Source organism: Medicago truncatula, chromosome 6 (assembly GCF_003473485.1).
Source record: "Medicago truncatula cultivar Jemalong A17 chromosome 6, MtrunA17r5.0-ANR, whole genome shotgun sequence".
In the NCBI taxonomy this organism is placed as follows: Eukaryota; Viridiplantae; Streptophyta; class Magnoliopsida; order Fabales; family Fabaceae; genus Medicago; species Medicago truncatula.
This window is the reverse complement of record NC_053047.1, coordinates 7,898,802-7,925,668: the sequence shown is the minus strand read 5'-3', so window position 1 is coordinate 7,925,668 and position 26,867 is coordinate 7,898,802. Positions and strand designations below refer to the sequence as shown.

Here is a 26,867-nt window from a genome sequence, read left to right as displayed (position 1 = left end):
GTGGTTGTACACTTGTACTTTGTCAACTCTAGTAAAGAGAGACAAGTGCTCAGTGCTATCCATATATCCGTTGGAACCTCCCTTTCAATTCTTCGTTCTTCTTGGATAAGACTGAATTGAGAAACAGCTACTTTGAATCTTCAGTTTGATTGAGGGATCAAATGCAGCTTCTGGTGAAGGTATTTTGCTTCTGATGAAAACCTTGCTTCTGATGATCTTCTGCTTCTGATGACGTCATCACTTCAGAAGCACTCTGAACTTCAGGAGCGATTTTCTTCAGATGCTTAGAATTCTTTTTCTTTCCATTGTTCTTCCAGGACCTGTTGAAATTACTTGACTAGCCTTTGGTCATGTACACTTGAACAATTATTAGTAATAACCAATTGACAATTTTTAATACCTTGTTATCATCAAAACTCAATAAGGTTCATTGTGAAACACATTTTGTTCCAACACATATTTCATTAATCATTTGAATTAACTGGAACGTGCTCCTCTCAAAGTCTCGGTTTCGATTTTTCTCTACCAATTTGATAAACATAGTTTTTTCTTATAGATTTTAACGGTAAAATAAAACAAGGGTCGAGGGCTCGAGGCTCCTCATTATCCAAACACCTTGTTGCTGTTGTTGTTGGACCCCACAGTTTGAAAAACGAGAAAAGATTTCCACAACACACACTTCCACTTTTTGTCTGATTTTCCACATCATACCCCCACATGCCTTTTACATTTCAAATTTCAAATTTGAATACTATACAAACAAACGGCCATATAAAATATATTAATAAAATAATATTGCAACTAACTAACTCTAACTAAACAAACAGGGTCAAATAATTGTGACATAGTTTGAGGTTTCAACGTTGTTGGAGTGAAAAAACAAAACAACAACATCATGGGAGACTCAGCTTGTCTCATGCAACCATTTTGTTATGCTTCTGGAATTTCCAATGATTCCAATCAGGTAATGTTCTTTCATTCATCTATCACTTCTATCTTCACTTTTTAGTTATTTTTTTGCATTCATTTTTTTACACTAAAATAATTCACTATTTATTTCTACATTTTTCCAGAATATTATTTTTGAGGAATTTTATTCGGTTTGTTATGCATGTAGTTTATGAAACAAAACAATATATAAATATTTCTAATTTGGTGTTCATTAATTTATGTTGTTATAACATTAATTGCCATAATTTTCAAAATATGGGACCCCTTTAACTGATCTTTAATGAACTTGAGAGTTTGTTTATTTTTACTTATGAATATTAAATGATTGAATGATGAGTTGGTTTGCTATCATATAGCATGATACAGTGAAGTTTAATTTTCCTTGGACTTGATAATTTGCTTATTTATGTTTGTTAATCTTTGATGATTGATTAGATTATGTTGTAAATAGCGTATATTTTGTAATTATATGTAATAATTGTATTGTCTTTGGCCCATTAATCAAACATGTAAGATTAAGAATAGTTTAGAGTTGAATGGACACTGTCATTTTTTGAACTAGTTTTACACTGTCATAAGTTACCACTTAAATAGCTTTACACTGTCATATATCATACAACTAGATTCAGAATATATTTATGATTGGCCAGAATACAAGACACTCATTGAATGTCGGTGTAAAACTATTTTACACTATAGGTGCATCTTCTATTGTCACAATAGTTTACATAAAATTGGTTTTGCCATGACAAAAAATTATTTTGAATGATGGAAGATTGATTATGGCTAATACTGATTTGTATTGTATGTAAATTGATTTTTGTTTGGATATTTTCATGTAAATATGAGACTAAAAATCAATTCTATTGGTCCATGAATGTTGTGTTTACGAGGATTGGTTTTGCCATCCTAAAAGGTCTAGCGGTGCAGCTTGTTGCCCGCTTGCCTCCTATTCATGTGTAACTAATATTGATAGTAAATATATTTTAATATCTGAAATGTAAGATCAATTACTTTCTACGTGCATAAAAAATTCTATAGGCAAAATCTTCAACTTCTAGCTTTTAGAATCAATTTTAGATATAAAATCAACTCTACTTGAGAATATTCAAACATGCTATAAAAAATTGCCTCATCGAAAAGTGGAACCAAACATACACTTGTATCATATTACATCATAACATGATACATTAAACATTAAGATTTTGTTTTGGGAGTATATGGATAGGTTGAATTGATCGAAAAAATACATATGTTTTGTGAATGTTCACATTGAAAAAACTATGAAACTTATTCATTTCAGAACATCAACACAAATCATGCACTTGGACAATCAGTCTCATTTGGAAGGTTCATGTCAGAGTCACTAGCATGGGAGAAATGGTCAAGTTTCTCTCACAACCGATACGTCGAAGAAGCCGAACGATATTCAAAACCAGGTTCAGTTGCACAGAAGAAAGCTTTCTTTGAAGCTCATTACAAGAAACTTGCTGCTCAAAAAGCAGCTGCATTGCTTGAACAGCAAAACAACGCTGCTTCACAAAACAATGTCACAGAAAAAGAGGATAATGATGAAAACAATGATTCGCAGAAAGATTCAAAGTATGAAGTGGTTGTCAAAGAAGATCGAGATGATGGAAAGGTTTTGAGTCATGCTTTGGATTCAAATATGGAGAAATGTATTGCATCTGAAAGTAACAAGTTAGAAGAATGCGAGACACAAATGGAACAAGGAGTTGTTCTAAGGAATTCAATGATGGTTGAATTGCAAAAGAGACTTGAAAATGCTGACACATTTCAAGAGCAAAGTGAAAAGTTCTGTGCAACACCTCCAATCATGACACCAATATTGGAAAAAACAGTTGTTTTAAGGAATTCATTAAGGGATGAACTGCGAAAAGAGGATGAAAATGTTGATACGCTTCAAATCATGACACCAATATTGAAGGTTATTATGTTAATTTATTTTGAGGAATTTTTTTTATTATTGGTCTGTTTGTTTTTGCGGTACGTCACTTCTAGAGGCACATTTGAGTGTGAAGTCCCTATTTTGTTTTATTTCGATTTTAGTACCTTCATTTTCAAATTCACTATTTTGGTGCCACGATTGTCGAAATGTGTGCCATTTTTCCAAGTGTATGCATTGAGGTTGATTTTTTATGATCTTTTAAGCGACATACTCATGTGGATTTAGTTTTGCTGCATTCACAAATTCCATGCAGTCAGCACAATAGTAACCATTGGATCATGATTGGACGATGCAGAAAGCAGACATATTTTTTTAAAAACTCTAAAATACCGAACTTGAAATATTGGCCATATGTCCACCGATTGTGTTGACTGTGTGAATTCGTGTAATTTGTAACGACAACAAATCCAGATCTACTTACATGGTTGGCAGTTGAATTTATGACATAAGTATCTCACTTGTCACTTTCTTAGGGGCACAAAAATCGTAAATAAGAATGATTAGATGGATCAAAACTGTGTTTAAGTCTTTTTTTTTAGGTCATGTCCTTATCACTAAGATATTGCTACTTACTGCAGCAGGTCTCTAGCATTGATCAAGAAGTTTTGGCATCAACCAGCAAGAAGAAACCACCAGTTTCTTCCTTTAACTTGATAAAATCTAATAATGGAACCTCCAAGTTCACCACTACTACACCTGTTAAATCTACTGCTCCTATTTCTTCCAAAATAGATAACTTTGCTACTCCAATGAGCAACAATAGGCCTTCTGCATTAAGCAATGCAGATATAAAGAGACCAACTCCAAAGAAAGTTAATTTCACACCTATTAGAGAATTTAATAGATTGACTGCATCAGTGATGAGGAGATTTGAAAGTACAAGAGTTGGTGCTTCTTCTTCCAAGGTTTCAAAGGATAGCTTGACTCCTCTAAAAACTCCAACTATGGTATTTCAGCCTCTTTACTTTGTCTTTTTAATTCCTTACTATTAATATCTTATGATACATCTGAGTAGTATCTCGATTCGATACAAAACTAAACTCAACAGTATGAATATTTAAAGTCTAAAAATATTTTGGATTTTGGACATGAATCTCAATTCATTTTGATGAATCCTGGTTCACTATGATGATTCATTTTTGGTCGACTTTGTATATGCAGCAATTTTTCTTTTGTCATTTGGATTATGACTTGAATGATTTGTATATGATATATTAGCTTAAAATGTCATATTTTTATTGATAATGTATCTTACGATTCATAGTAAGATTCGATTCGAAAAATAGGTCTTATGATTCATGATTTAAATCTTGATTTGATAGTCAATCCAACTTCAGTTTTGGACTGATCTTCCAAGTTGCAATTGCTGTAAAAAATGCTAAAATGAGTCAAATTTACTAATTCTAGGCTTCTAAGGAGATGCAAAAGCACTCATCATTGACTCCATTGACAGAAAAGAAAAGGTACCTGATTTCTACAAAGTTATGTTTGCTTTCAGTGTCAAGTTTTCTCTGGCCGTTCTTATCCTGATATCGTATTTATAAATTCTGTAAAATCACAGGAACAAGACACCTACTGATTCATCAGCCTCGCGCAACCATACAGCCGGTCCTAAATGGCGCTTGCTCTCTGGAGAGTAAGTCGTTTTAACTTTGATCACACAAGCAATCAAATTTTCAGAGTGTTCGACAGAATCCAATATTGAATAGTTCGTTGTCTAATTCCTTTTTTATTCAAACCATTGGAAAGAATCGAAACTTATTAGATTAAGGTTGGAATATAGCCACCAAGTGGACAAATATATGTGTTTCAGCAGTATCATTAATATCTTTTTTGGAACAGTGTTCGTTGCACTCAAACCACGAATTCAAAGCTCAACAAGTTGTTTTCTGATGTTTGAAACATATCACTGTGAACGTGTGTTGAAGTCGATTAAATCCAAAAACAGTCACTTTACTTCAAACTCACTCGCAAAACAATTTCGCAAAGATAAATTTCATCGAAAACATTTGATAGATGATCGCTCAAACACACAATAAATCCATCTTCCTTTGTCAATAATGGTCTATTTGTACCACTGTTTCTGAAATACTATTTTTACGCAGAAACAAAATGAGATCACCAATTATATCATCACCTTTCAGCTTGAGGACAGAAGAAAGGGCTGCAAGAAGAAAGAAGGTACAACAAAAACCCTTATGTTTCTCTTCTATTCAAATGATTACGAGGTTTACTTTATATGATCATTAAAGTACTTGTGTTTTTCATCAATTTTAGAAACTGGAAGAAAAGTTCAATGCTAATGAAGAACAAAAAGTACAGCAGCTGCATACAAAACTCAAGGTTGGTAACAAACAAATTAACAATATTAATTATATTTCGAGTCTCAAGTTTATAGGAGAGTATTTCATTGTGAGAATCAATAATAATATATAATCCTCTTATTTGCAGGAGAAAACAGGTAGCGAGATTAGAAGAAAACTGCGCCAAAGCTTTTGCTTCCAAGCTAGACCACTACCTGATTTTTACAAGGAAAGGAAAGCATCAAATATTGAAACAAGAAAGGTAATCTTGTTTTTCAAATTGGTAAATGGGGAGATTTTCATTAAGTCCATGTCTATGTACTTTGAACACGTGTCAGTGTCGGCCACTTACATGACACCGACACATTCAGTTATTTTCGATTATATAGTTTTTATTTTCAAAGTATTGGTGGTGTCGACATGTCAGTGTTGTGTCCATAATAGTAAAAATTTGGTAAATGTTCATCTTCTGTTTGTTTTGTAGGTTATACAGACACATTATGAATCATCTAATGAGGGAAGACATCCAATTCTCAGTATGAAAGAGTGCAAAACTTCTTTACCTCTTAACAGACCTTCACTGAAAAACAATGGCACCAAGAATTTCATTGCAAAGAATGGTCCTATCTTGGCACATCATCCTCTGACTTCAAATTCAATGAAGATTATTACGGCTCACGAGAATACATCACCAAATATTCAGCATAGGAACCAAAATGGTAGAAATTACAAATAAGAACAATGTTGAGAGGATAAAATCTTGTAAATGTAGCTTCACAGAAATGAAGCTCTACCACATTAACTAGGCACCAAGTTATAGCAACTTTGGCAGCTTTCTGACCCTTTGTCTATTTTCACCCTCTTTTTCTGACTAAGCATTCATTTTGGCGTGGCAGTGTCGCAGTAGTTCTTGAATGTATCAAAAATTATAAAAATATATTGAAATGTATCTTTCTTGAGTGAATTTTGCCCTCAAATGTGTCTTTTGTTAGATAGTTTGGTCATCAAATATGTCTACTAGTAGTCAACTTGATCCGTGAAATTACTACTCAAAGACACACTTAGGGATATTTATATAATTTTGATACACTTAGGAACTAAAGTGAAAATGTCTCAGACTTAAGGGATCAAAATGATTGTTTAGTCCTCTCTTTTTTCTTCATTGTTTGGGTACCAATATCTTTATTTTGTACCTCAATATATTCAAATAACATTCCCATCATGTAGTTTAAAATGTCCAAAAGATAATTTCTACTGTCATTTGGACATGTCTTGAGTGTTATGATGGGTGAAGTGCATGATAATTTTAGCATAGAAAAAAGTTCAAATTGAAGCAAAAAACCTTTCTTTTCTAAGATTAGTGTAGTATCACATAGAATAAAACAGGAAAGAGATAACAAGAAAAGGCTTCAATAAATTCCAATTACAAAGATGTTGTGGGGCTATAAAATGACAAAGCAATCTATGCATCAAAAAATGCAAACACAAAATATATGAATGCTAAGACAGACTAGTAATATACAAATTTCAAATGAAATTATACATAGGTTGTCCTTTTCTCTCAACCTTGAGGTTTTTCAGCAAACAAAATGCTCCCTTGTATCAGTAATGAGATTGAAAAGAAACACAAAAAATGACAACCATGTGAGCCTTGCATAATTAAAAACCTTTCTAAATGACATGTTTAAATTTGGCTCTAAAAACTGAAAGCTCAAACTCTAGCATCTTTAGTCCATCTCTTTAAGATGTACTTGGATGGAACTATCCTTATGTTTCTATAATCAAGAACTTTTAATGCATGGCAGCACAAGACTCCGACACACTCAAATTTCTTACAGCTGCAACTGATTGTCTCATTCGATGAATTGAAAGTAACTGTATACTCTCGGACTTGTTCATATACGCTAACTTTATAATTATACAACAATCCACTCTCACTGCAATGCTCCAGCACTAGATTTAGACATGCTTCATATTCTTTCTGGAATAACTCAAATATCTTTGGTGTGTATGGATCTCTTGCATGCTTTAGCGTAATGATATCACCCATTAGTGCTGGCATATGTCGGCTTGCGTCATAATTAGCTTCTAATTCCTTGTAGTGCCAATCAGTCACCATCTTCCCGAGATGCTTGAGAAATGGAAGAACACCTGAGTCGTTCTTTAGGTGCTTTTTCAAGTTGCCAGTAAGATTTTCTTGCACAAGTAAGCTTGCTATGTCGGCACAAAAAATATGTCTTTCGTATGCTATGGCCCATTGGTCTCTGGTTTCGTATATTTGACGCAACCATTCATTTTCCCACAGATTATACATGTCCATGAGAGTAGTCCAGGCATTAACAAAATCCTCTTCTTCCTCATGATTAAAAAAGCAGCTGCTCAAATCATTTACAAAAGAATCGGATTCAACTAACATATGACTCAGTTGCTTGAGGGCATCTTGGTAGACATGCCATACACAAACTCGTTGATTTGTTTGAGGTAGTATGGAGTTAACAGCTTCAGCTACTATTGCATCTTGATCTCTTAGGATTGTCTTTGGCTTCGTTCCAGACATAGCCTCCATGAAAACATGAAACAGCCATTTAAAAGATTCCACAGATTCATTGTATAGAAGTGCAGCTCCAAAAATAAGCACTTGCCTGTGATTATTTATACCAAGAAATGGAGCGAACGGCCGGGAGTCTTTATAAAATTTATAACTCGTATCAAAACAAACAACATCATCGAAATCACTGTAGTCTGCTTTCATCTTTGCGTCAGCCCAAAATATGTTAGCTATTTGATTCTCGGCGTCATGCTGAAAAGCATAAAAGAAAGAAGGATCCTTTGATTTCTTGCTTTGAAAGTAGTGCCTAATCTTTTCGACTTCTTCCTCTTGTATTTCTCTTGTGCGTTTGAAAGGTAGTTGATATTCATAATTCACAAGGTCGTAATCCAGATCATGAAAACCTTCATCAACAATGTTGTCTTCAGCTTGAGTTGCAGCTAATCTCTTCTGCGATCGTAACATATGAACTCTACTCGCAGCCACAAGCTCATGATTGTGTTTTTCTTCAAAATTAGATACATGATACCTGCCATCAGGCTGACGAGAAATAATCAGCTGTGCTAAACATCCAATTCTAGTATCCTTCCGAGGTCTCTTTACATCTGTATCTCGTTTCTCTTTCTGCCGAAAACCTTCCCTGAAGCAAGTAAATCTTCTTGATGCTACAGCACCATCAACTTTACTCCTATTTACATAATCTTTTCTCACACTGAAACCTACTTGTGCAGCATACGTATTATAAAATTCATATGCATGCTCCTCGGAATCAAATCCCATTCCCAGTTTTGGTACTCCATCCAACGTGGACTCGGTTATGTTCACTTCAAGAGCTTGAGCGAAATTCATTTTTTTCTGTGATGGCAGCATATGAGCATTACACGGTGTTATAAACTCGTGATTGTGCTCAGTTTCAAAACTAGTGACACGAAACTTGCCATTTGGCTGACGACAAATAGTCAAATGTGCCAAGCAACCGGTTCTTGTTTCCTGTTGAAATTTCTTTGGATTTGTATAGCCTTTGTTAGGACGAAAACCTTGTCTATGGCAGGTGAATCTTCTGGACATCACTGAACCATCTATCCTACTTTTGTTGATGAAATCCTTTCTTATGCTGAAACCTTTCAGAATAGCATACTTGTTATAACACTTGTAAGCATGGTCTTCCGATTCGAACTCCATGCCAATATTTGGTGCAACATATATTTCCTCCTCATTTTTTACATCAGTAACAGTCACTGATATAGAGGTAGCATCAGGGTTTTGACACAGCGGTCCTCTGCCAACGTCAATATGCAATTGATCTTCATTGGAAGTATTTGAGGTCTGACATTCATCATTGGTTTCCATCTGAGTAAGGCTAACAGGATGAGCATTTGCACTTGTACAATCAGTCTCATTGCCAACGATCACTTTACTGTCTGCAGCACAGGAATCCTTGGGGCTCTGATTCTCCTGCCCCATATCAATCACTATCCGAAGTGATATTAGACATTCATTTTTTGCATAATTTTCCTAGGACTGCCTTGTTATATCAGGTTCGGTATACTCCGTGGACTTGTGATCTAAATACACGAAAAGGAAAACAAGTTAGAGGGCAAAATACAATGGTGACAGAAGACATTTGGCGATAAATACAATGCTTAAAGGATTTGATCAAAATACAATGATGGCTAATTTTATAAAAAAGAAGCACACACTATATCTCTATTGCAGAATACGAATGAGAGAAATAATGTAAATTGTATCAAAATGGATAATAATAGAAAACAGGAAAAACAGTTTGTGTTATAGTTATGACTTGTAACTTTTGACGTGTTATTTGCACAGCAATTGAACAGGCATGTCCATAAACACCGCTCTAAAACTTATTCTTCAACTCTCCATAAACATATATACGTGTATTTTAATTGAGATTTAAGAAGAACTATAAACTTATTTCAATTGAGAAAGTCCCATAAATAGAAGCTAATAGAAACTGGACCATTACACATTATATAGTAGTAGTGCTGTGACTGCTGCCAAAATTCAACAAGTTCATTTCAAAAATTGCAGTTACGGTTGTTGTGACTGAACAAATGCAGCCAAGGCTTTAAAAATGTCGACAACAATTGTGGCTGCAGCATCAAAGTTTTGTCTATCTCTGCAACCACAATTGTGGCCACAAAATCTTCTATGATTTTCCGATCTCAACGCGACAAAGATTGTGGAAGCCGAAGTATCGGGGTTTTTTATATCCCAGCAACTGCATTGTGGCCACAGCGATTTTGCACCATATTAAGAATCACAATGTGGTCACAATCTAAACATTGAATGCAGCTAATAGTTTCAAAAAAGAAATGCAGCGGACCTTAATCAATCACCACAATATCGGCTACTTCTTTATTACTTTATAATCTTTTGGTGATTGATTAAGGTCCACTGCATTTCATTTTTTTCCTACTCGCTTCTTTCGAACTCCGATTCTCTCAAACAATGTGTACTTAACCGGGGCTCATTAACCACTTGGGCAATTACTAAAATTTGCCAATACTAAAGAAAAAACATTTTTGACAAAAATCCTAAAGATTGAAAAAGTGAAGTTCTCATAAACAATAGGTAGGTCACCAAACAACACTTGAATGAGATTGTAAATGATCTCTTCCAACTTTATCAGATATTTTGGGTTCAATTTCAGCCTTGAGAATGCACTGTCAAATCTATTGAGAGAGAGATTTGTCACTCATTACCTATGAAACACGGACACTTCTCAGGGCAGGCGTGTCCTGGTATCGGGTACGTGTCGTGTCCGACACTGACACATATAATTACACTCAATTTTGTGATTTTCACAAATTATTTGATGTATCAGCGTGTCAGTGTCGTGTCGTGTCTGGTGTCCGTGTTCATGCTTCATAGCTCGTTAGGGTCCTAACGAGCTCGATGGATTAGTCTCTACACTTGCATACGGAGATATACACAAAAAACCACTTAGGTCTCTTAAAAATGTGAACTAGATTATAGGGTTAGGGTTTTCTAATGCCATTTAATTAAGCAGAAAATTTACACATAATTTCAATATTATGATGAAAAATTAACAAGAAGATTACAGAATAGTATAGCTGAAAAGGAAAAACAAATTAAGTGTGACTAAATGAATGATAATTAAGTGTTGATGATGATCAGATGAAGTGAATTGAGAAAAATGAAAAGGGAAGAGAGTGAGAATGGAACCTGAGAAGTTAGAAGAATTGGAAGAACCGTAGAATTTCTGATATTTGGAACTGTTTGGTTTGTGATATTTGGAATTGGAAGAGAGAGACAGAGATTTTAGGTGAATGATGTCATAAAAAAAAATTTAAAAAAAGTTTAGATGATTTCAACTCGGGATAGAGTTGGGTCAGATCAAGTCTTTTAACATCAATTGAGTATCATCCTTACACGTAACTGTGAAGATTAATCTTTGAATTTTGTGGAATCTAAATGGACGGTAAATTCTCTTTAAAAGTTTCAATGTTGCTGCATGATCAAGATTAATCTTCCATATATAATCTACCAAAGAAAAAAAAAGTTTGATACATATGTCATGGTTTTTAAGTGTAAAAATTGTAATTTACTTGTTGAAAAGAAGATGTTTCTAAAAAAAATCTCATAATTTTTGTAATGAAAGGTAAATTCATTAATCATATTCATATCTTCATATTCGAAATATATCAAATACTAAGTGGGTGAGTCTAATTTCTTCTACTACTAGACTCAAATTCATATGTCAGTGTAATACTAACTTTTCTGATGACAAGTGAGTCTTTTGTAAAAAAAAATATTGTCTTAAAATAATTAATTCATTTTATTTTTCAATACAGTATTAATTTTTTTTTATATATTTACAACTCTAATTAATACTACTTTTATCATTCTCAATTCAATATCTTCTACTTTACATTTATAATAATGGTGAATGCATCAATACTTAACAAAAACATTTTAAACTATTTTTCTATCTCTTTCACTTATACATTTTTCTTATTACATGTGAAATGAGCAAATGATTCATTTAATCGAGGACGGAGAGAGTATTTACTTATATTAAAATTATAAATACATTGTTAAACTCAACAAATACTCCCTAAGTGTTTATTGGGAGTTAAAATATATAAATGTACCAAGTTTATAAACTTATTTCTAATTTGATTAAATGAAAAAGTTAATAACATATGATAATTTTAAATCATTGTTCAAATTTTAATATTATAATAATATCAAAAAATTAAAATTATTTAAATAAATTATTTGTTAAATTTAAGAAACATTTTGAATGATCTGAAGTCTGTTTTTTTAGTTAACTTAGGTTCTTTTTATAAAAAAAATAAATAAAAAAAAATCTCTTGTATATCTTAACTAATCAATAAATTTGAAATAACATACGATATATGCAAGTTCGTAGACTCATTTTGACAATTTAACTTATTTCCACGACTTAACAAATGTTGATGTGTTGTACTTGTACTTGTTCTTGTCTATGAATATGATCCAATTCTAACATGAAGGGGTTGGCATAACAATTTATCGATAACAAGACTCTCCTTAAAAAGGAATATGAGTTTGATTCGGGGTTTGAACTCTGGACCTTGTATATATGAGCATTGTCCTTGCTAACTGAGTAAGCTTACTAGGACAGTCAAATATTTATTTTAGATAACTAAAATGATTGTTTAACATCTTGAATAAAACAACTTAAACTAGAATAAAAACTATTAAAATGATATATACAAGATGATTTTATTTGTTAAAAATATTCAGACAAGCATTAATTACACAAGGTATATTGATTCATTTTGGTTTTGTACACTACATGCTTTAAGAACCTCCAACTTCTGGTAGAGGATGATAAAATTCACACTGAATCATGGATTTGTTGATCTGATGAACTTGAGTACATTAGTGGTTTCTGGATTTCTTCAGAATTTTCAGAAGTAATTGACACTTTCTTGTGAGAATATAGTATATAATGTTGAAACATTAAAATTGAATCATAGAATATAGTTACCTGCAATTGTGATTAAAAATTAAAATTAATTACCATTTGGAATTTAATAATAATAATATGTTTTTTTCATCTAAGATGTGGAGTAAAAGAAAAGATTACATACCAAAGATATCATTACTTTACCTATGTTTCCATAGAAATTCACCAATGAATCTAAATATAAAAAAAGTTGAAATTCATAAGTCATAACTACCAACACTATTAGTCAAATAATTTGATTGCATGGTCTAATTTAATTTTACTTGCCAGTAAAAATCACAAACCTTGATCTATGGATTGTACAACCATTTGTGAATAATTAAATATCCCTCCTGAAAAATCAAGGAGAACATTGCCAATGCTAAATCCATCTGTGCTCTTTCTCAAGAAATTCATGAATGCCTATATTTCATAACAAAAATAGCCATAACTTAGCAACAAATTATTAGGGGATTAATTAAGTTAATACATTTCAAACCTTTAAAAAATGAAATTAATGAGATTCATCGACCGTGTAAATTAGACACCGATGTAAAACTAGTGATTCTATTGTCTGAGATAGGTAGCTCGGTTGGTGAGTTAAGAATCACAACATGAATTTTAAGCATGGACTAGCCTGAAAACTAATAGTAGCTTATTAAAATTTGAAGATGAACATATAAGGTAAGACATTAGAACCTGGGGACAATATTTGATGAGGGTCATACAGACTTGAATTGAGCTGCAATATAATTAATTTCAACAAATTATTAGATGAAAATCTAATAATCATACAAAACAAAGCTACAATAATAACAATTATATCAAAATAAGAGAATTGTTACAAATTGATGAAATAAAAGGAAAAATTAAGGATCATGTCAACATTGAAAGATCACAAAAGAGACTCACATTTACGACTTTTTTCCGAATAACTCCAACTTTTTCGTTTCTTACTCTTATGAATCAACGGTAGTTTTAAGGTTTTATATATCAAAGATTGTTCATAGTTTTTTGTAGGCATGCATCGAGATTCAATAAAAAAAAAAACATTAGGTTGTCCTTCAAGTCTTCAGTTTCCCTACGTTCGTATAACTAAAATTCTTCGTAATTGGATCAATCATATTTTCTATCTCTAGGTCTAGCTTTTTAATCGACATTATTACAAATTTTTAACATTTTTCATTCCAACAGGATACAAAATAAGTTGATATTATCACGCAATATGATTCATAAACAAAGACAAAATCTTAACTACATACATATGAGATGAAAAATTGAAGTATATGAATTGAATGTTCAAACTTTTAAATGAGAAAGAAACTTGCTTGAAAATGGAGATTAGCCAAAGCCAAGATTGGGTTGGTAATGCTATGAAAAAACAAACAGCAGCACTTAACCATACAACAGCAACTATTGCAATCACATATTTGGATAACTTCTGAGTTCCTTGCTGCATAAGCAATTTAGAAAAATCAGCAACTTATTTACTATTATTAGGACTTGTTTGGTTTGAGAAAACATTTTCTATTTTTATTCTCAGTTTCACTTTTAATTACAAAATTAGCACGTTGTATTCACGATATATTAGTTAAAAAAAAGCAGATTTTATGTTAGGATTTAAAATCGGTTAAACAAGAAAAGTTTAAAAAATTACGCAATGACAATTTTGAAATCATCGAGGTTTTTTTTTAAATCAATTTGTAGAATAAACAATCTAAAAAGTATGAAATCAAACAGATTCTCAGTGTTTTTGCTTTCATGTTTGAACGCGCCTCAAAACAGACGTTTGGTCTGAAGCAAAGTGTACTCAAACATGAAAACAAATACCATCTTTGAATTATCAAGAACTCAACAAGTTGATTATATGTACTTACTCCATAGATTGCAAATTGAGATATTACAATCAGATTGATTATAACTGCATGAGTGGAGAAAGCAACATCATTAGCAGCCACAGGTATCATCTACAATTAACAAAAGATAGTTGAGCATCCTTCATTTCACCAAAAACAATAACCATCCTTTATTGATAAGAAAAATTAACTATCTTTTTGATTCCTTTATTATCGACGAGTATCAGCAATACACTCTTCTAAACACTCACATTTTAGTCATATTTTAATGGGACCCATTTGAATTTCAACCGTCCAAATAGTATGCTAAGAAGAGTCTTAAAGAGTGTGTTGCAAATAAAGGTATGCATCTTATACCGAAACTTAATGAATTTTGTGATTGCTGAAGTCACAACGCAGCCGCGATTGAGGCTAGTAAACCGTATTTGATCACGGTTTTCCACAATATCATATATTGCGGCTGCAACCGTTATCGCGACCACTATTGAAAATCTTGAATACATACACAAGTTTCATCACAAATATGATCATACTTTTTTCCATTGTTGCATAAAATTGAAAATCAGAATATAAAAAAGAATATACATACCTGTCCATAACCATATTTCTCAAAGTACTGTTTCTGAATAACTGGACTAAAGAAGAGGGAAGCGTTGTATATGAGATACGACCAATGTTTAGTAAAGTTCAAGATTGTATAATCTAAGCTTAACCCCACCACACTGAAAAAAGTCATAAGAAAAATAATGAAAAAATAAAAATTAGTAAAAACATGAAGAAGAAAAGATGAAAAAAATTATGTAAAAAAAAAAATTTAACTAACCTTTTTCTACGAAAATTTGAGATGAGTTGAGGGTAGCCAGCAAGAGACCATGAAAGAAAAGCTAACCAACCAAATATTTGATAGATTATTTGTAAGGGAAATGAATTCCATGGAACCATTTTCTTTGTCTATGTTTTGGAAGAAATAAGTGTGATTAAATTAACATAGTGAATAATAAATAACTTTATTCACAACCTTCTTGTTGAACTCAATAATAAATGAGTCTATAAACTTGTTGACACATAAATTGAGTTCTCTTCTCCTTCACTTTATTTGATGATAATATTATCGTCATATCTTTCTTTATTGCATAATTTATGTAAAATAATGTTACACTGACACTCAATCTATACTGATATGTAAGTCTAAATAATAACCGAAATTTAACCTTGTCAAAAAAAAAAAAAAAAAACCGAAATTTAAACATAGACCAAAATATTAACTTTGAATATAGCTTGTTAAACTTCCACGTACATACTCTGCTGACGTGTTTTTTTTTTCAAACTTTATTGGTTGATTTTTTTCTTTACTAGTTCATTTTGTTGGACTTTAGTTTCCATGAACTTGGTCCAAGAAACTAACCTGATTCATTCTTTCATTTATTTGTTGCTAATATCCAAATACTTTTCCTTCAAAAAAAAAACTTTTCCTTGATTTATTCAAAAAACAATAATACTTTTCCTTATTTAATGTTTTTCTTTTTGTAAAATATTGGTATGAAAACTATGAATAGAATTCATATCGCGGGTAAATTCAGAGGTTTGAAGTCAAATTTTTATTAAAAAATTTCTCTTCTTTAAATTTTTGTCCATAGACGAAGTGGTAAAGACCACTGAAACTCATACACACTATAAAATTTTGGATTCGAATCCAAATGAAGGCGTCCAACTTAACTATTACTTATAGACAATCCTTTTCTTTAGATCAATCTTAGTAAAAAAAAATACTAGATAAACATATTATTCAGAATTCAGTTGAAATTTAATTAAAATCATTTTTGATAAGATTTTGTGTACCTCTAAACCAAGCAAAAGAGTATTAAATCCATTTTTTATTTTTTGAATAAATTTTTTATGGAAGCTAGAGAGTTAAGATCAAATATTCTTTTTTTAATTTCTGTAATTAATCTTGATACACCGTGATGTTGAAATTGAACTGGAGTTTGAATGCTACTAATGCTTCATTTAGTGGGCTTCAGAATTGGGCTTATGTGAGGCAAACTTTGTTGAAGGTTATTCTTTAGGATGAGACTATTACTTTTTCTACCCTATCCCTTACTAGTGCATCCTAACTTTTTTTCGAAAATACCCTTGAGCAATTAGGATTTCATAATCCGAATTCAGTTTTTCCTTTGTTATAGGTGAAAAAATGAGTTCTTCACCAATTCGGATTTTTTCAAAATATATAATCTGAACACCCCTTTTCAAGGAAAAAACAGTTCAGATTATATAATTCGAACTGTATCAATACAAATTCTAAACATGTTTGTAACACGAATTGTCATTTTATGGACAATATTAATCTTCCTAACTATCATCCTTTTGTTTTGGATCATTGTTATCTGTTCTTGATCAAAAATCAGGTTTTCGGGCTACTTGATCAGATTACTTTGTTACCCTTTGTCATTTGATCTTATTACTTTGTTACCCTTTGTTATGAGGTTGTAATTTGATACTCTTTCAGCTGGGGTTTTTGCACTACTTGTGCTGAAATTTACAGGCTGCAGTAATATATTTCATTTTAGTTTCTTCAAATTTTTTTTTTGAAGAACTTGATAAACAAGTACATACATTAATATTATAGCTCCTCCCAGGCACGGATGCAAGTAGAGGGTTTTGGGGTCAGCTGACCCCACTCTTTGTCAATTTTTTTAACCAATAATACCATATTTTTATATGTTTGACCCCACTATAATATTCTTCTTTAAGAAAACCCCACTTTAATTTTTTAGGTTGCTTACACATAACTCAATTTATACACTTGAGACAAACAATATAAACTATTATATTATATTTGTTAAAAATAGTAGTACTACATTTACTTTATATATTGAAAAAAATATTAAAAGAAAATTAGTGGTCACAAACTCACTAGAAGATGAAAAGTAATTGTGCAGATTGGCCTAGCAGTAGTATTTTATAATTTTACCAAACAAAAAAAGAATGAAAAGTTAAGTGCTGCGTGCAATTACAATTTGCAAAATTGCAAAATCCTTCCGTTACTTAGCTGGAGCGATTCACTTCCAGTTCCACACCGCACCACTATTGTTGTTATTTTGTAGCGATTCACTTCCAATTCCACACCATCACCACACCACTAGTATAAGTAGCTATTCACTTCCAGTTCCACAGCACTATTGTTGCAAAAACATTATGTTATGTTGTTGTTGCTATGTTAATAAACATTAATCCCATGTAAGTTGTTACCTTTATTCTTATTTTTGTCTTCTAGTTCTACTATATTATTGAGATTTATTTTTTTCCCCAATTTTTGACTTATACTGTATTATTAGGTTTAGTATTTTTGCCCCAATTTTTATTATGTCTCACTTGTGCTTGTATTGGAATCAAGTAATTAATTAGTTATATTATTTGAATATGCTATAAATGGAAAGTTACTACAAAAGAACATCAGAGTCTCAAGAAGTTAATGAAGTGGAAACTACACCAACACCAACACATGAACAACCAGGGCCATCATTCAAAAACGGATTTCTAGAGGTTGATTTGGAAAATCTTCCGGCTGATCCTAGAGAAAGGAAACAATTGTCATGTTATCATCCAAATGATAGAGATGAAATTCGAAGAGCTTATTTAGCAAAAGGGCCTTGTCAACCAAAGGAACATAATTTCCCGCAACGACCATTTGGGACTTTTCTTCGTAAGGGAGATGAGTTTTTGAATGGTTGTTTGGTAACATATGAGAGTGATATATTTGATAGTGTTGAAAATGAAAAAATCTTGCAATGCTTTCAAAATATGACGTCAAGATGAGGGAAATTGTAATTCTTCGTGTCTTTAGTTTTTTGATATAGTCATATACCTTTTGTAATTTTCACTATTTTGCTTAATGGTAATGATTTCATCATTTTAATGGTTATGATTTTATATATTTTTGTTTAAATATTTATGATAAACGATCTTGACCCCACTTTCTGTAATTCTTGGATCCGTCCCTGGATCCTCCCATAGTTCTTATAATTAAACCACTAAATAGATAAGGTAAAGAAAATAACTTCACGTTAATTTAAAATATAACAATAAATGTATTGATATCTTTAAAAGAGTCTAACAGCAACATTTACTCATGAGAAAATAGGTATTGTGAGATCGAACATACATCCTATTACTTCTCTTGTATGTAACATTTTACCATATATGTTGCACTTACAAAACACTTGATATTGAATTTAGCATTGTTGGATTTTTCTCTTAAAAAAACATTGTTGGTTTTATGAATGAAAGGATGCAAATAAACCTCATTGTCGTATAAAAAAAATTATCGACCTCATAAAATCATATATAACTAACTAGCTTGAATAATTTTGGGATGTAATGAAGGCATGTGGTCATTATTATAGGTGGTCATTACTCTCGACAATGTCTCACCATTGACTCATAATTTGACCTAAACCAATAAAGATCCAATAATTTTGGTTTGATTTGATTTTTATTGTTCATTGATTATCTCTCCATTGTTTGGCCATTTAAAATGGACTTTCTTATTGAATCATCGTAAGGATAATATAGATTGGCCTTTTACGCCAATACCATTATGCAACAAAACTAATGTAGGTAGAAAAAAAGTTATATTTACAAAGGTTTAATATTCTAGCGAAGCTCGCAAATGATAGAGAACTTTCTTCGAACATAGATCAAAGCCATTTCAAAATTTTTATGAACCTAAAACCATGTTAAACTTTGTAGTTTCAAATCTCTTGGCATAGTATGCTTGCAAGTCCAGATAAAGATGGGGAGCAACAATAAACTAATATTTCAGGACCAATTAAAAGATTGAAACAATCTATCTCTACACAAAATCTTAAAATATATAAAAATATATATTATCTGTCTTTTACATCAAACATTTTTTTTATTCATAATTGATGCAGAATTACCAATCACTTAAATTTCAGCATAGTATCCTAAATGTTCTTGCAAAGCAAAAACTCATAACTTTCAGTACCATAAAAATCACCGTCGCTGATGGCCAAAAACCTCGTTGATAACAACAAAAAACCATCGATAATGACTCAATTTTGATGAATTTGCGACGACATTATCAATGCAAATAGCATAAAAAATCATTGCATATAGAAGTTTCACAAAGACGTTAATCATATTTCATCATAGCATAAAAGGATGTTTTAAAGATGTCTCAAAATAATTTAAAGAGATGTCTAACAAAAAATAGAAACAAAAAACCATATCCTCCTAACCATTCAATTTAAATTTTGATTTGAAACAATACAAATGTAGCTAGCTAGAAAAAATAATTATATTTACAAGTGGTGAATATTCTAGTGAACCTAATAAATCATAGAGAACATTTCTTGGAAAGAGATTAAATCCCTTTCAAAATTTCTAGCACCTATGCTCTATGATTAAACATTCTAGTTTAAAATCTAAACTAGAGATAATTTGTGGATTAAACTGCATTTGAAGCAGCATTCTCTGATAACTGTTGATCTTGAGACTTGGCAGGTTCAACAAGTGTCTCTGATTTGTGACGATATAAGCAATAATGTTGGAACATGAAAAGTAGGTCAAACATGATAGATATCTACAATGAATAAATATTTGATCAAAAACAATGATATATCAACATAAACAAATTATATTAATTTTTTTTTTAAAAAAACTCGATATATGACCCAAGTACATTGTGTAAAAAATTATTATCGTTCTTGCTAAAAAAAAATATTGTTTGTTCTATACAAATATCTAAAAAAATGAAGAATTAAAAATAATATTATAGTTTTGCAATTAAAATTTAAATAAAAAATAAAAATATTAAATAATTTTACGCCCTACTATAATATTACTTAGCTCCCTTAGTCCATAAAATTCTGTGATTAGTTCAGATTTTTTGGTAGTGACTGGGGTTTGAATCCCGAAACTTACATACATTATGCATTGTTTATACCAACTGAACTAAGTTCACGAGAAGAGAAGTATTTAGGTTGAAATGGAAGGGGATGTGACATATAAAATAAATAAATAAATAAATAAATAATGTAAAAGGATAGGAAAGAAAAAAATTATATGAAGATAAGAGATCAATATTTCATACCACTGCAACAAGAACTTTCCCTATATTCCCATATATATTCTTCCAAGAACCTATTGATGAATAAAGATGTAATAAATGATAGTTCAAAGTTTAAAGTAAAAAATAAAATAAAATAAACTTGGTAATTGAATTAAGAAGATAACACACCTTGATCAATTGATTGTGTAATCATTTGCAAAAAGTTTGCTACCCCTCCAAAAAAATCCAGTAAAACCAAACCAATACTCCATCCCTCGGTACTTTTTCTCATGAAGTTAAACACTGCCTATAATTATAAACACAAATATATTAATTGAATATGAATAGTTAAATAATTTCAATAATACAAGTTTAAATAGTTGGTAAAAAAAAAGTTTAAATATTTAAAAATGTCCTAGTTAGGCCAATAAAATATACATTTTTGACCAACCACTGAAAAATGTTGAAATCAATATTAATTTATATTATGTAATAATAAGTTAATGTTTTTATAAATTTATTTAAAGCCTTTTAATATGAACAAATGAAATAAATTGATCGAAAATAAGGTAAATTAGGAGAAATCCCTCACCTGAGGAATGTATTTTATAACTGTCAAAGCAACTTGGACCACACTGTAACATGATCAATTTCAACATGATTAAAACAAGAGCAACAATAGTAAAGTAACAACTCTAGTGATGATAATAGGCTCAAATAAAATTTAACAAAGATAATAATTAAACAACTAGAGCAACATTCCATTAAAGATAAAAAGTATATTCCTTATAGAAAAAAAATATATAAATTATACAGTACTTGCATTAGTATCATAAAAAGAAAGATTACACTTTATTAAGATAGGGACAATGCGTAATATATGCAAGATTTAGGATTCAAATCCTGACCACAAAAAAAAAAAAAAAAAAAAAACCCACTTTATTAATAGGGAAATGCTAACTTACGCTCTTGGGGCACTAGTCAGGATACTAAAAAAGGATATTATATAATAGTTTTTTTTTACTAAGGAATGTATATAGTTGTTATTGCATTGAAAATTGTGTAATCAATCCATACAAAGTTAAACTTCCAATTGGTATCCTTAGTCGGTGTCCATGGAGTACCGATTGACATGACCCTTGTTAATAGCAGGAATCAAACTTCATAATCCGATCTTTAGAACACTCTCACACTTTGCACATTAATCACTTACGCTAGATCGGATGGTTCAAGATCACCTTAGAGTTTAGAGAAGCTAAATTATTATAAAATGTACATGTTATTCATGAAATTGGTGATCATTGCAATTTTGGAAAATCTTGAGGACTTTTTCTCTTGAATTAATGTATCCATGAAATTTAAGGTCAAAGACCATTAAGAGAGAAATTTGCCTAAAATCTGAATACAAAAAACAACAAATTAAGAATCCACAAACTAAAATAACTATTGTCATTGATCAAAGAACTAGATGAGCATAGAATACACATACTTGAAGATGCTTATCAGCCAAAGCCAGTGGCGATTACGCAAAGCTATGAAGACACAAATTGCTGAAATTATCAACACGAAAATTGCGAGTCCTAAAGCAGCCTTAGACACTTTTTGATTTCCACGCTACATGTCAAATTTGCAGATTTTAGTACAAACAATCATCAATTATAAACAAGAATAATAGTGAGTGTATTGAAAAATATATATATGTACTTCATAAATTGCAATCTGGTATAAGGTAATTGCAGAAAGTAGAACAGCATGGGATGAGAATGCAACATCATTCAATGCCACAGGATTCATCTGAAAAATCAAAATAAAAAAAAGTTTAGTTCACTCACATAATATTTGTTAGCGCAACAATCAATTGCTTGCAATGCAAGCTAGGGTTCTCATGAATCTAGGGATTTTGATTTTAGGAATTTAAAAAGAATAAGAAGAAGTGAGAATGAGAAGGTTTAAAGTATGTAAAATTGTGAATTCATTAGTTGTGAATTACACATACAATGATAGTTATATACATGCTTGGCTACTTGGTTTGCGTGACAAGCTATCTCACAAGCCCTAACTAACGTTGCTAAAAACAAGCTAAAATGTAACAAACTAATAACTAACTTAATTATCTTATGTTTTAACCAAACAAACCTTGATTAAAAACACTAATCATCTAAACTAACTTGAATTAAATCTAACAATATTAACATATATTCCATAGTGATAATTGAGGTTAGTAATAGTAACAATGAACTTGACCTTAAAGAAAAAAAAAGTAACAATGAAAAAGTACGTGGGATGTGAGAGACCAACATGAGAAAAGGCTCACTGTGAGTCATATCCAATAAAATCATGATGATTCTGATAAAATACACTACTGAAAACGTGCTTATAATAAAATATTGTATTATAGTAACAATGAAAAAGTATGTGGGATATAAGAGATCAACATGGGAAAAAACGAGCTTCGTATGAAATGCCGCATTATATTAACAATGAAATAGTTCGTGGAATGTGAGAGACCAACATGAGAAAGGCTCATCGTGAGTTACACCCCGTAATATCATGACGAATCTGATGAAATACACAACTTAACACGAGCTTCGGATGAAATGCCGCATTATAGTAATAATGAAATAGTATGTGGGATGTGAGAGACCAACATGAGAAAGGCTCATTGTGAGTTACACCCCATAATATCATGACGAATATGATAAAATACACAACTGAACACGAACTTCTAATAAAATGCCGCATTATAGTAACAATGAAAAAGTATGTGGGATGTGAGAGACCAACATGAGAAAGGCTCATTGTGTGTCACACCCCATAATATCATGATGATTATGATATAATACACAACCAAAAACATGCTTCTTATATAGTATAGTATAATAAATTACTTGTTTGTGTCCATATTTATTCCCGTATTGCCTCTGAACGACAGGGCTGAAGTAAAGAGTGGTATTGTAGACCAAATAGTAACATTGCTTCACCATGTTTAGCACTGCATAATCAAAGTTCAACCCTACAACACTAATCAAAACAAAACCCAAATCAATTAATAATAATAATGAAACAAATTTGAAGAACTTGATAAACAAGTACATACATTAATATTATAGCTCCTCCCATAGTTCTTATAATTAAACCACTAAATAGATAATGTAAAGAAAATAAATTCATTTTTTTCTTTATAGAAAATAAAATACATTCATGTTAATTTAAAATAGGGAAATGCTAGGCACTGGATAAGGAACAATAAATAAATTGATCTCACTTGGTTTACCTTAATTAAAGTGTAAAATATTTCAACTAATTAAAATTAATAAATGTTATATTCAATATCTCTCTGCCATCATCAATACCATATTCAATCTTCTTTCTTTTTTCTTTTTTTCTTTCTTTCAAAAAATAAAATATTCAATCTTTTTTTTTACGCTACGTTCAATTTATTAGGTATTATTAAAAAAAAAAATTGTTCTTTTTTTTACATCTTGTCTTTATGTTTTTTTTTTTAACTTATCGTTTTTATCTGCTACAAAATTGATGATGTTAGTGCTACAAAAACAAACAATAAATACAACTATATCTTATTTTAATTAGTTGATTTATATCGCACTTTAATTTAGGTAAATCAATTGAGATCCATTTATTTATTACCTATTTATTATTTCTTATGGCACTGGTTAACAGCACCCTTTAAAATATTACAATAAATGTATTGATGTCTTTAAATTCAGTTAAACACTTTCTACTTTGAATTGGTTAATTTAAAAGAGTCTAACAACAAAATTTACTCATAAGAAAATGGATATTGTGAGTTGGAATATACATCCTATTACATCACTCGTCCACAACATTTTACCATATAAGTTGCACTTACAAAACACTTCATATAGAATTTAACATTGTTTGATTTTTCCCTTAAAACAAACATTGTTGGTTTTATGAATGAAAAGATTTAACATGGTTGGTTTTATGAATAAAAAGATCCTAATAAATCTCATTGTCGTATAAAAAAAATGTTCTTACACATGTACTCCACATCCACCTCATCTTCCTCCATTAGTGAAATTAGAGAAGAATCAATTCTCAAAAAAAGATTCAATCACTCAAGAACATTGTTCGAGATCTTATTGTTAGATATAATATGTTTGTAATGCTCTCATAATCTAAGAATCCAAATTAACATTTGGCTACAATAGTATAAGGAAATGATTTATTTATGGTACATACCTTTTCCTTTGAAAATTCAAAATGATTTGTGGGTAGAAACTAATAGACCAAGAAACAAATGCAGACCAACCCAAAACTTCATATGTCACACGAAGTTTAATTGAATTCCAAGAAGCCATGGAAGTTTTTTAACCAAAACCCAAAGCTATTGATGTGTTATATATGTTATGATGAGTGAAACAAATTATGGTTGAAAATCACACAAAATGAGGAAAGTTAGGGTTAATTGTGACACATTTTTCATTTATTTAATTATTTAAAGTGTGTGTACACTCATATATTGCCCTAGTCATGAGTATCATGTGTTCTAATAATAGCCTAGTATTTCTTAAATCTTTGGCCAACAAAATTACTGTTAGAATTAATTTAGGAATGTGTTCTAATAATAGCCTTGTGAGATTCGCTTATATTCACAAAAAAACATGTTTGATATACATTTCCAACAGTGTAACTTTTCATTCTGCCACGACATATAAATGTTTTCAATTGGGTTACCTTCGACATACGTGTAATTACCAAAATAACTACTAAGAAACTTTAATTTAGCAAAGAAAAGTTAGTTAAAAGTAGCAAAGAAAAACCGTTTGTCACTAAATTTTGTTAAGAGTGAATTATTATTTTTCCTTAGTTAATTTTTGTTTTTTAGGGGAAAAAGATTAATTCATTTCATTATTGAACAAGCCATCAAGACAAGGCGGTGCATCATCAAATAGAGAGCTAGCTTTCAACATGGCCGCTTTAACTAATTGATGGACAATCCTATTTGTTTGCCTACGACTAAACTCTACCTTCGAGTTATGGAAATAATTAATAAATAGCTGTCTACAATGAATAATAATGCTGCCAAAATTAGTATCATCATTACTTGCACCATTAAAAGCATCAACAACAGCCTTCGAGTCAAGAGAGAAATTCATACCATCCAACCGCAAGTCAACTACTCATTGAAGTGCATGGTTGAGGCCTAGAGCTTCCCCCACATCCACTGAACACATAGATTTTGCGAGTACAAAATTACCCTCGAAATCTCGAATGCACATTCATATGCCTAACTTATTAGAAGAGTGAGAGAAGGATGTGTCAATATTACATTTAAATCTGCCTGAAGCTGGACGCCGCCATTGAATACCGTTGGGAATGGTTGGCATTAATCCGACAGTGGTGCCATGTGTGTTATCGTTGCTGCGAAGATCTTGTGCTAACATCCAATCCTCCAACATATGCTTGACGCTTCCATGAGCTCCAAAGATACTGGCAAAGAGACTATATTGGGAGGCCGAAACTTTCTGCAATACACAATATAAACATGTTTGATATCTTGAGCCAAAAAAAAAAAAAAAACAGTGTACTTTTCATTCGGCCACGATATAAACATGTTTTCAATTGGGCTATCTTCGACATACGTGTAATGACAAAAATTACTACTAAAAAACTTAAAATTAGCAAAGAAAAATTTTATGTCACTGAATCTTGTGAAGAGTGAATTATTATTTTTTCCTTCGTTAATTTTCGTTGCTAATTTTTTTTTTCTTCTAGTAGTGAATAGAAAAAGGTAAGTTACCAACAATGGACTAGCTCAATCAGTAAGAGACAATGCATAATATATGTAAAGGTTGAAGTTTGAACTACAGACACTTCACTTTCATTAGGCTACCAGACTAAGTGGCAGGACTTAATTAGAACACTTAAACATGTGGTCAGAAGTTCGATTATTGTTTCATGCATATGGAAAAACAAAGGAGAGAATTCGTCTTGTGTGTCCCACAAGTTCTTTAACAAAGATTAGTTATTGTTAAGCGGTAGTGGAAACTTTGTATCAATATCATGATAACCGAAAAAAAAGGTTATTGCTCAACAAAAAAAAAATATTGAAATCGTTAGGCCAGATGCCATGAATTCTTTGTATATAATCGGTCATAGTAACTCATTTTTCGAAGTTTGATATGAATTGTTTCACTC

General features: G+C 31.2%; 4 protein-coding genes across 5 annotated transcripts; 1 reads left to right on the top strand and 3 right to left on the bottom strand.

Annotated features, from left to right (window-relative positions):
* Positions 1-782: 782 nt before the first annotated feature.
* Positions 783-6,445, top strand: LOC25495668 (protein WVD2-like 7). Of its 2 annotated transcripts, none has more exons than XM_024786200.2 (9): positions 783-964; positions 2,255-2,899; positions 3,499-3,867; positions 4,328-4,383; positions 4,482-4,556; positions 5,026-5,101; positions 5,198-5,263; positions 5,372-5,485; positions 5,708-6,445. In XM_024786200.2, exons 1-9 carry the CDS (start codon positions 896-898, stop codon positions 5,957-5,959), a joined length of 1,722 nt encoding a protein of 573 aa, XP_024641968.1. In that variant the 5' UTR covers positions 783-895; the 3' UTR covers positions 5,960-6,445. The 2 variants fall into 2 exon arrangements, with proteins under 2 accessions (XP_024641968.1, XP_013451351.1); XM_013595897.3 differs by having other exon boundaries at positions 784-964; positions 3,502-3,867.
* A 172-nt stretch (positions 6,446-6,617) lies between these two features.
* On the bottom strand, positions 6,618-11,112 carry LOC112422697 (protein FAR1-RELATED SEQUENCE 5). Its single transcript, XM_024786182.2, has 2 exons — positions 10,985-11,112; positions 6,618-9,336 (listed from the first exon to the last, which is right to left on the bottom strand). The coding sequence occupies exon 2, from the start codon at positions 9,233-9,235 to the stop codon at positions 6,935-6,937; it is 2,301 nt and encodes a 766-aa protein (XP_024641950.1). The 5' UTR covers positions 9,236-9,336; positions 10,985-11,112; the 3' UTR covers positions 6,618-6,934.
* Positions 11,113-12,504: 1,392 nt separating this feature from the next.
* Positions 12,505-15,653, bottom strand: LOC25495667 (cystinosin homolog). The gene is made up of 8 exons (XM_013595896.3): positions 15,435-15,653; positions 15,201-15,333; positions 14,633-14,722; positions 14,084-14,208; positions 13,455-13,497; positions 13,061-13,178; positions 12,901-12,950; positions 12,505-12,797 (listed from the first exon to the last, which is right to left on the bottom strand). The coding sequence occupies exons 1-8, from the start codon at positions 15,551-15,553 to the stop codon at positions 12,645-12,647; spliced, it is 831 nt and encodes a 276-aa protein (XP_013451350.1). The 5' UTR covers positions 15,554-15,653; the 3' UTR covers positions 12,505-12,644.
* A 4,428-nt stretch (positions 15,654-20,081) lies between these two features.
* Positions 20,082-25,027, bottom strand: LOC25495665 (cystinosin homolog). The gene is made up of 8 exons (XM_013595894.1): positions 24,909-25,027; positions 23,573-23,705; positions 22,389-22,478; positions 22,174-22,298; positions 21,277-21,319; positions 20,874-20,991; positions 20,727-20,776; positions 20,082-20,216 (listed from the first exon to the last, which is right to left on the bottom strand). Exons 1-8 carry the CDS (start codon positions 25,025-25,027, stop codon positions 20,082-20,084), a joined length of 813 nt encoding a protein of 270 aa, XP_013451348.1.
* Between the last annotated feature and the right edge of the window lie 1,840 nt (positions 25,028-26,867).

Excerpts from the sequence above, each read along its gene's own strand:
- LOC25495668 (XM_024786200.2), top strand. The coding sequence starts at position 896 with ATGGGAGACTCAGCTTGTCTCATGCAACCATTTTGTTATGCTTCTGGA. Across the intron at positions 965-2,254 it reads TTTCCAATGATTCCAATCAG|AACATCAACACAAATCATGC; the intron begins GTAATGTTCTTT and ends TATTCATTTCAG. Across the intron at positions 2,900-3,498 it reads TCATGACACCAATATTGAAG|CAGGTCTCTAGCATTGATCA; the intron begins GTTATTATGTTA and ends TACTTACTGCAG.
- LOC112422697 (XM_024786182.2), bottom strand. The coding sequence starts at position 9,235 with ATGGGGCAGGAGAATCAGAGCCCCAAGGATTCCTGTGCTGCAGACAGT.
- LOC25495667 (XM_013595896.3), bottom strand. The coding sequence starts at position 15,553 with ATGGTTCCATGGAATTCATTTCCCTTACAAATAATCTATCAAATATTT. Across the intron at positions 14,209-14,632 it reads CTCAATTTGCAATCTATGGA|CAAGGAACTCAGAAGTTATC; the intron begins GTAAGTACATAT and ends TTGCTTATGCAG. Across the intron at positions 12,951-13,060 it reads TGTACAATCCATAGATCAAG|ATTCATTGGTGAATTTCTAT; the intron begins GTTTGTGATTTT and ends TTTTATATTTAG.
- LOC25495665 (XM_013595894.1), bottom strand. The coding sequence starts at position 25,027 with ATGGCTTCTTGGAATTCAATTAAACTTCGTGTGACATATGAAGTTTTG. Across the intron at positions 22,479-23,572 it reads ATAAATATGGACACAAACAA|ATGAATCCTGTGGCATTGAA; the intron begins GTAATTTATTAT and ends TTGATTTTTCAG. Across the intron at positions 22,299-22,388 it reads ACCAGATTGCAATTTATGAA|CGTGGAAATCAAAAAGTGTC; the intron begins GTACATATATAT and ends TTTGACATGTAG.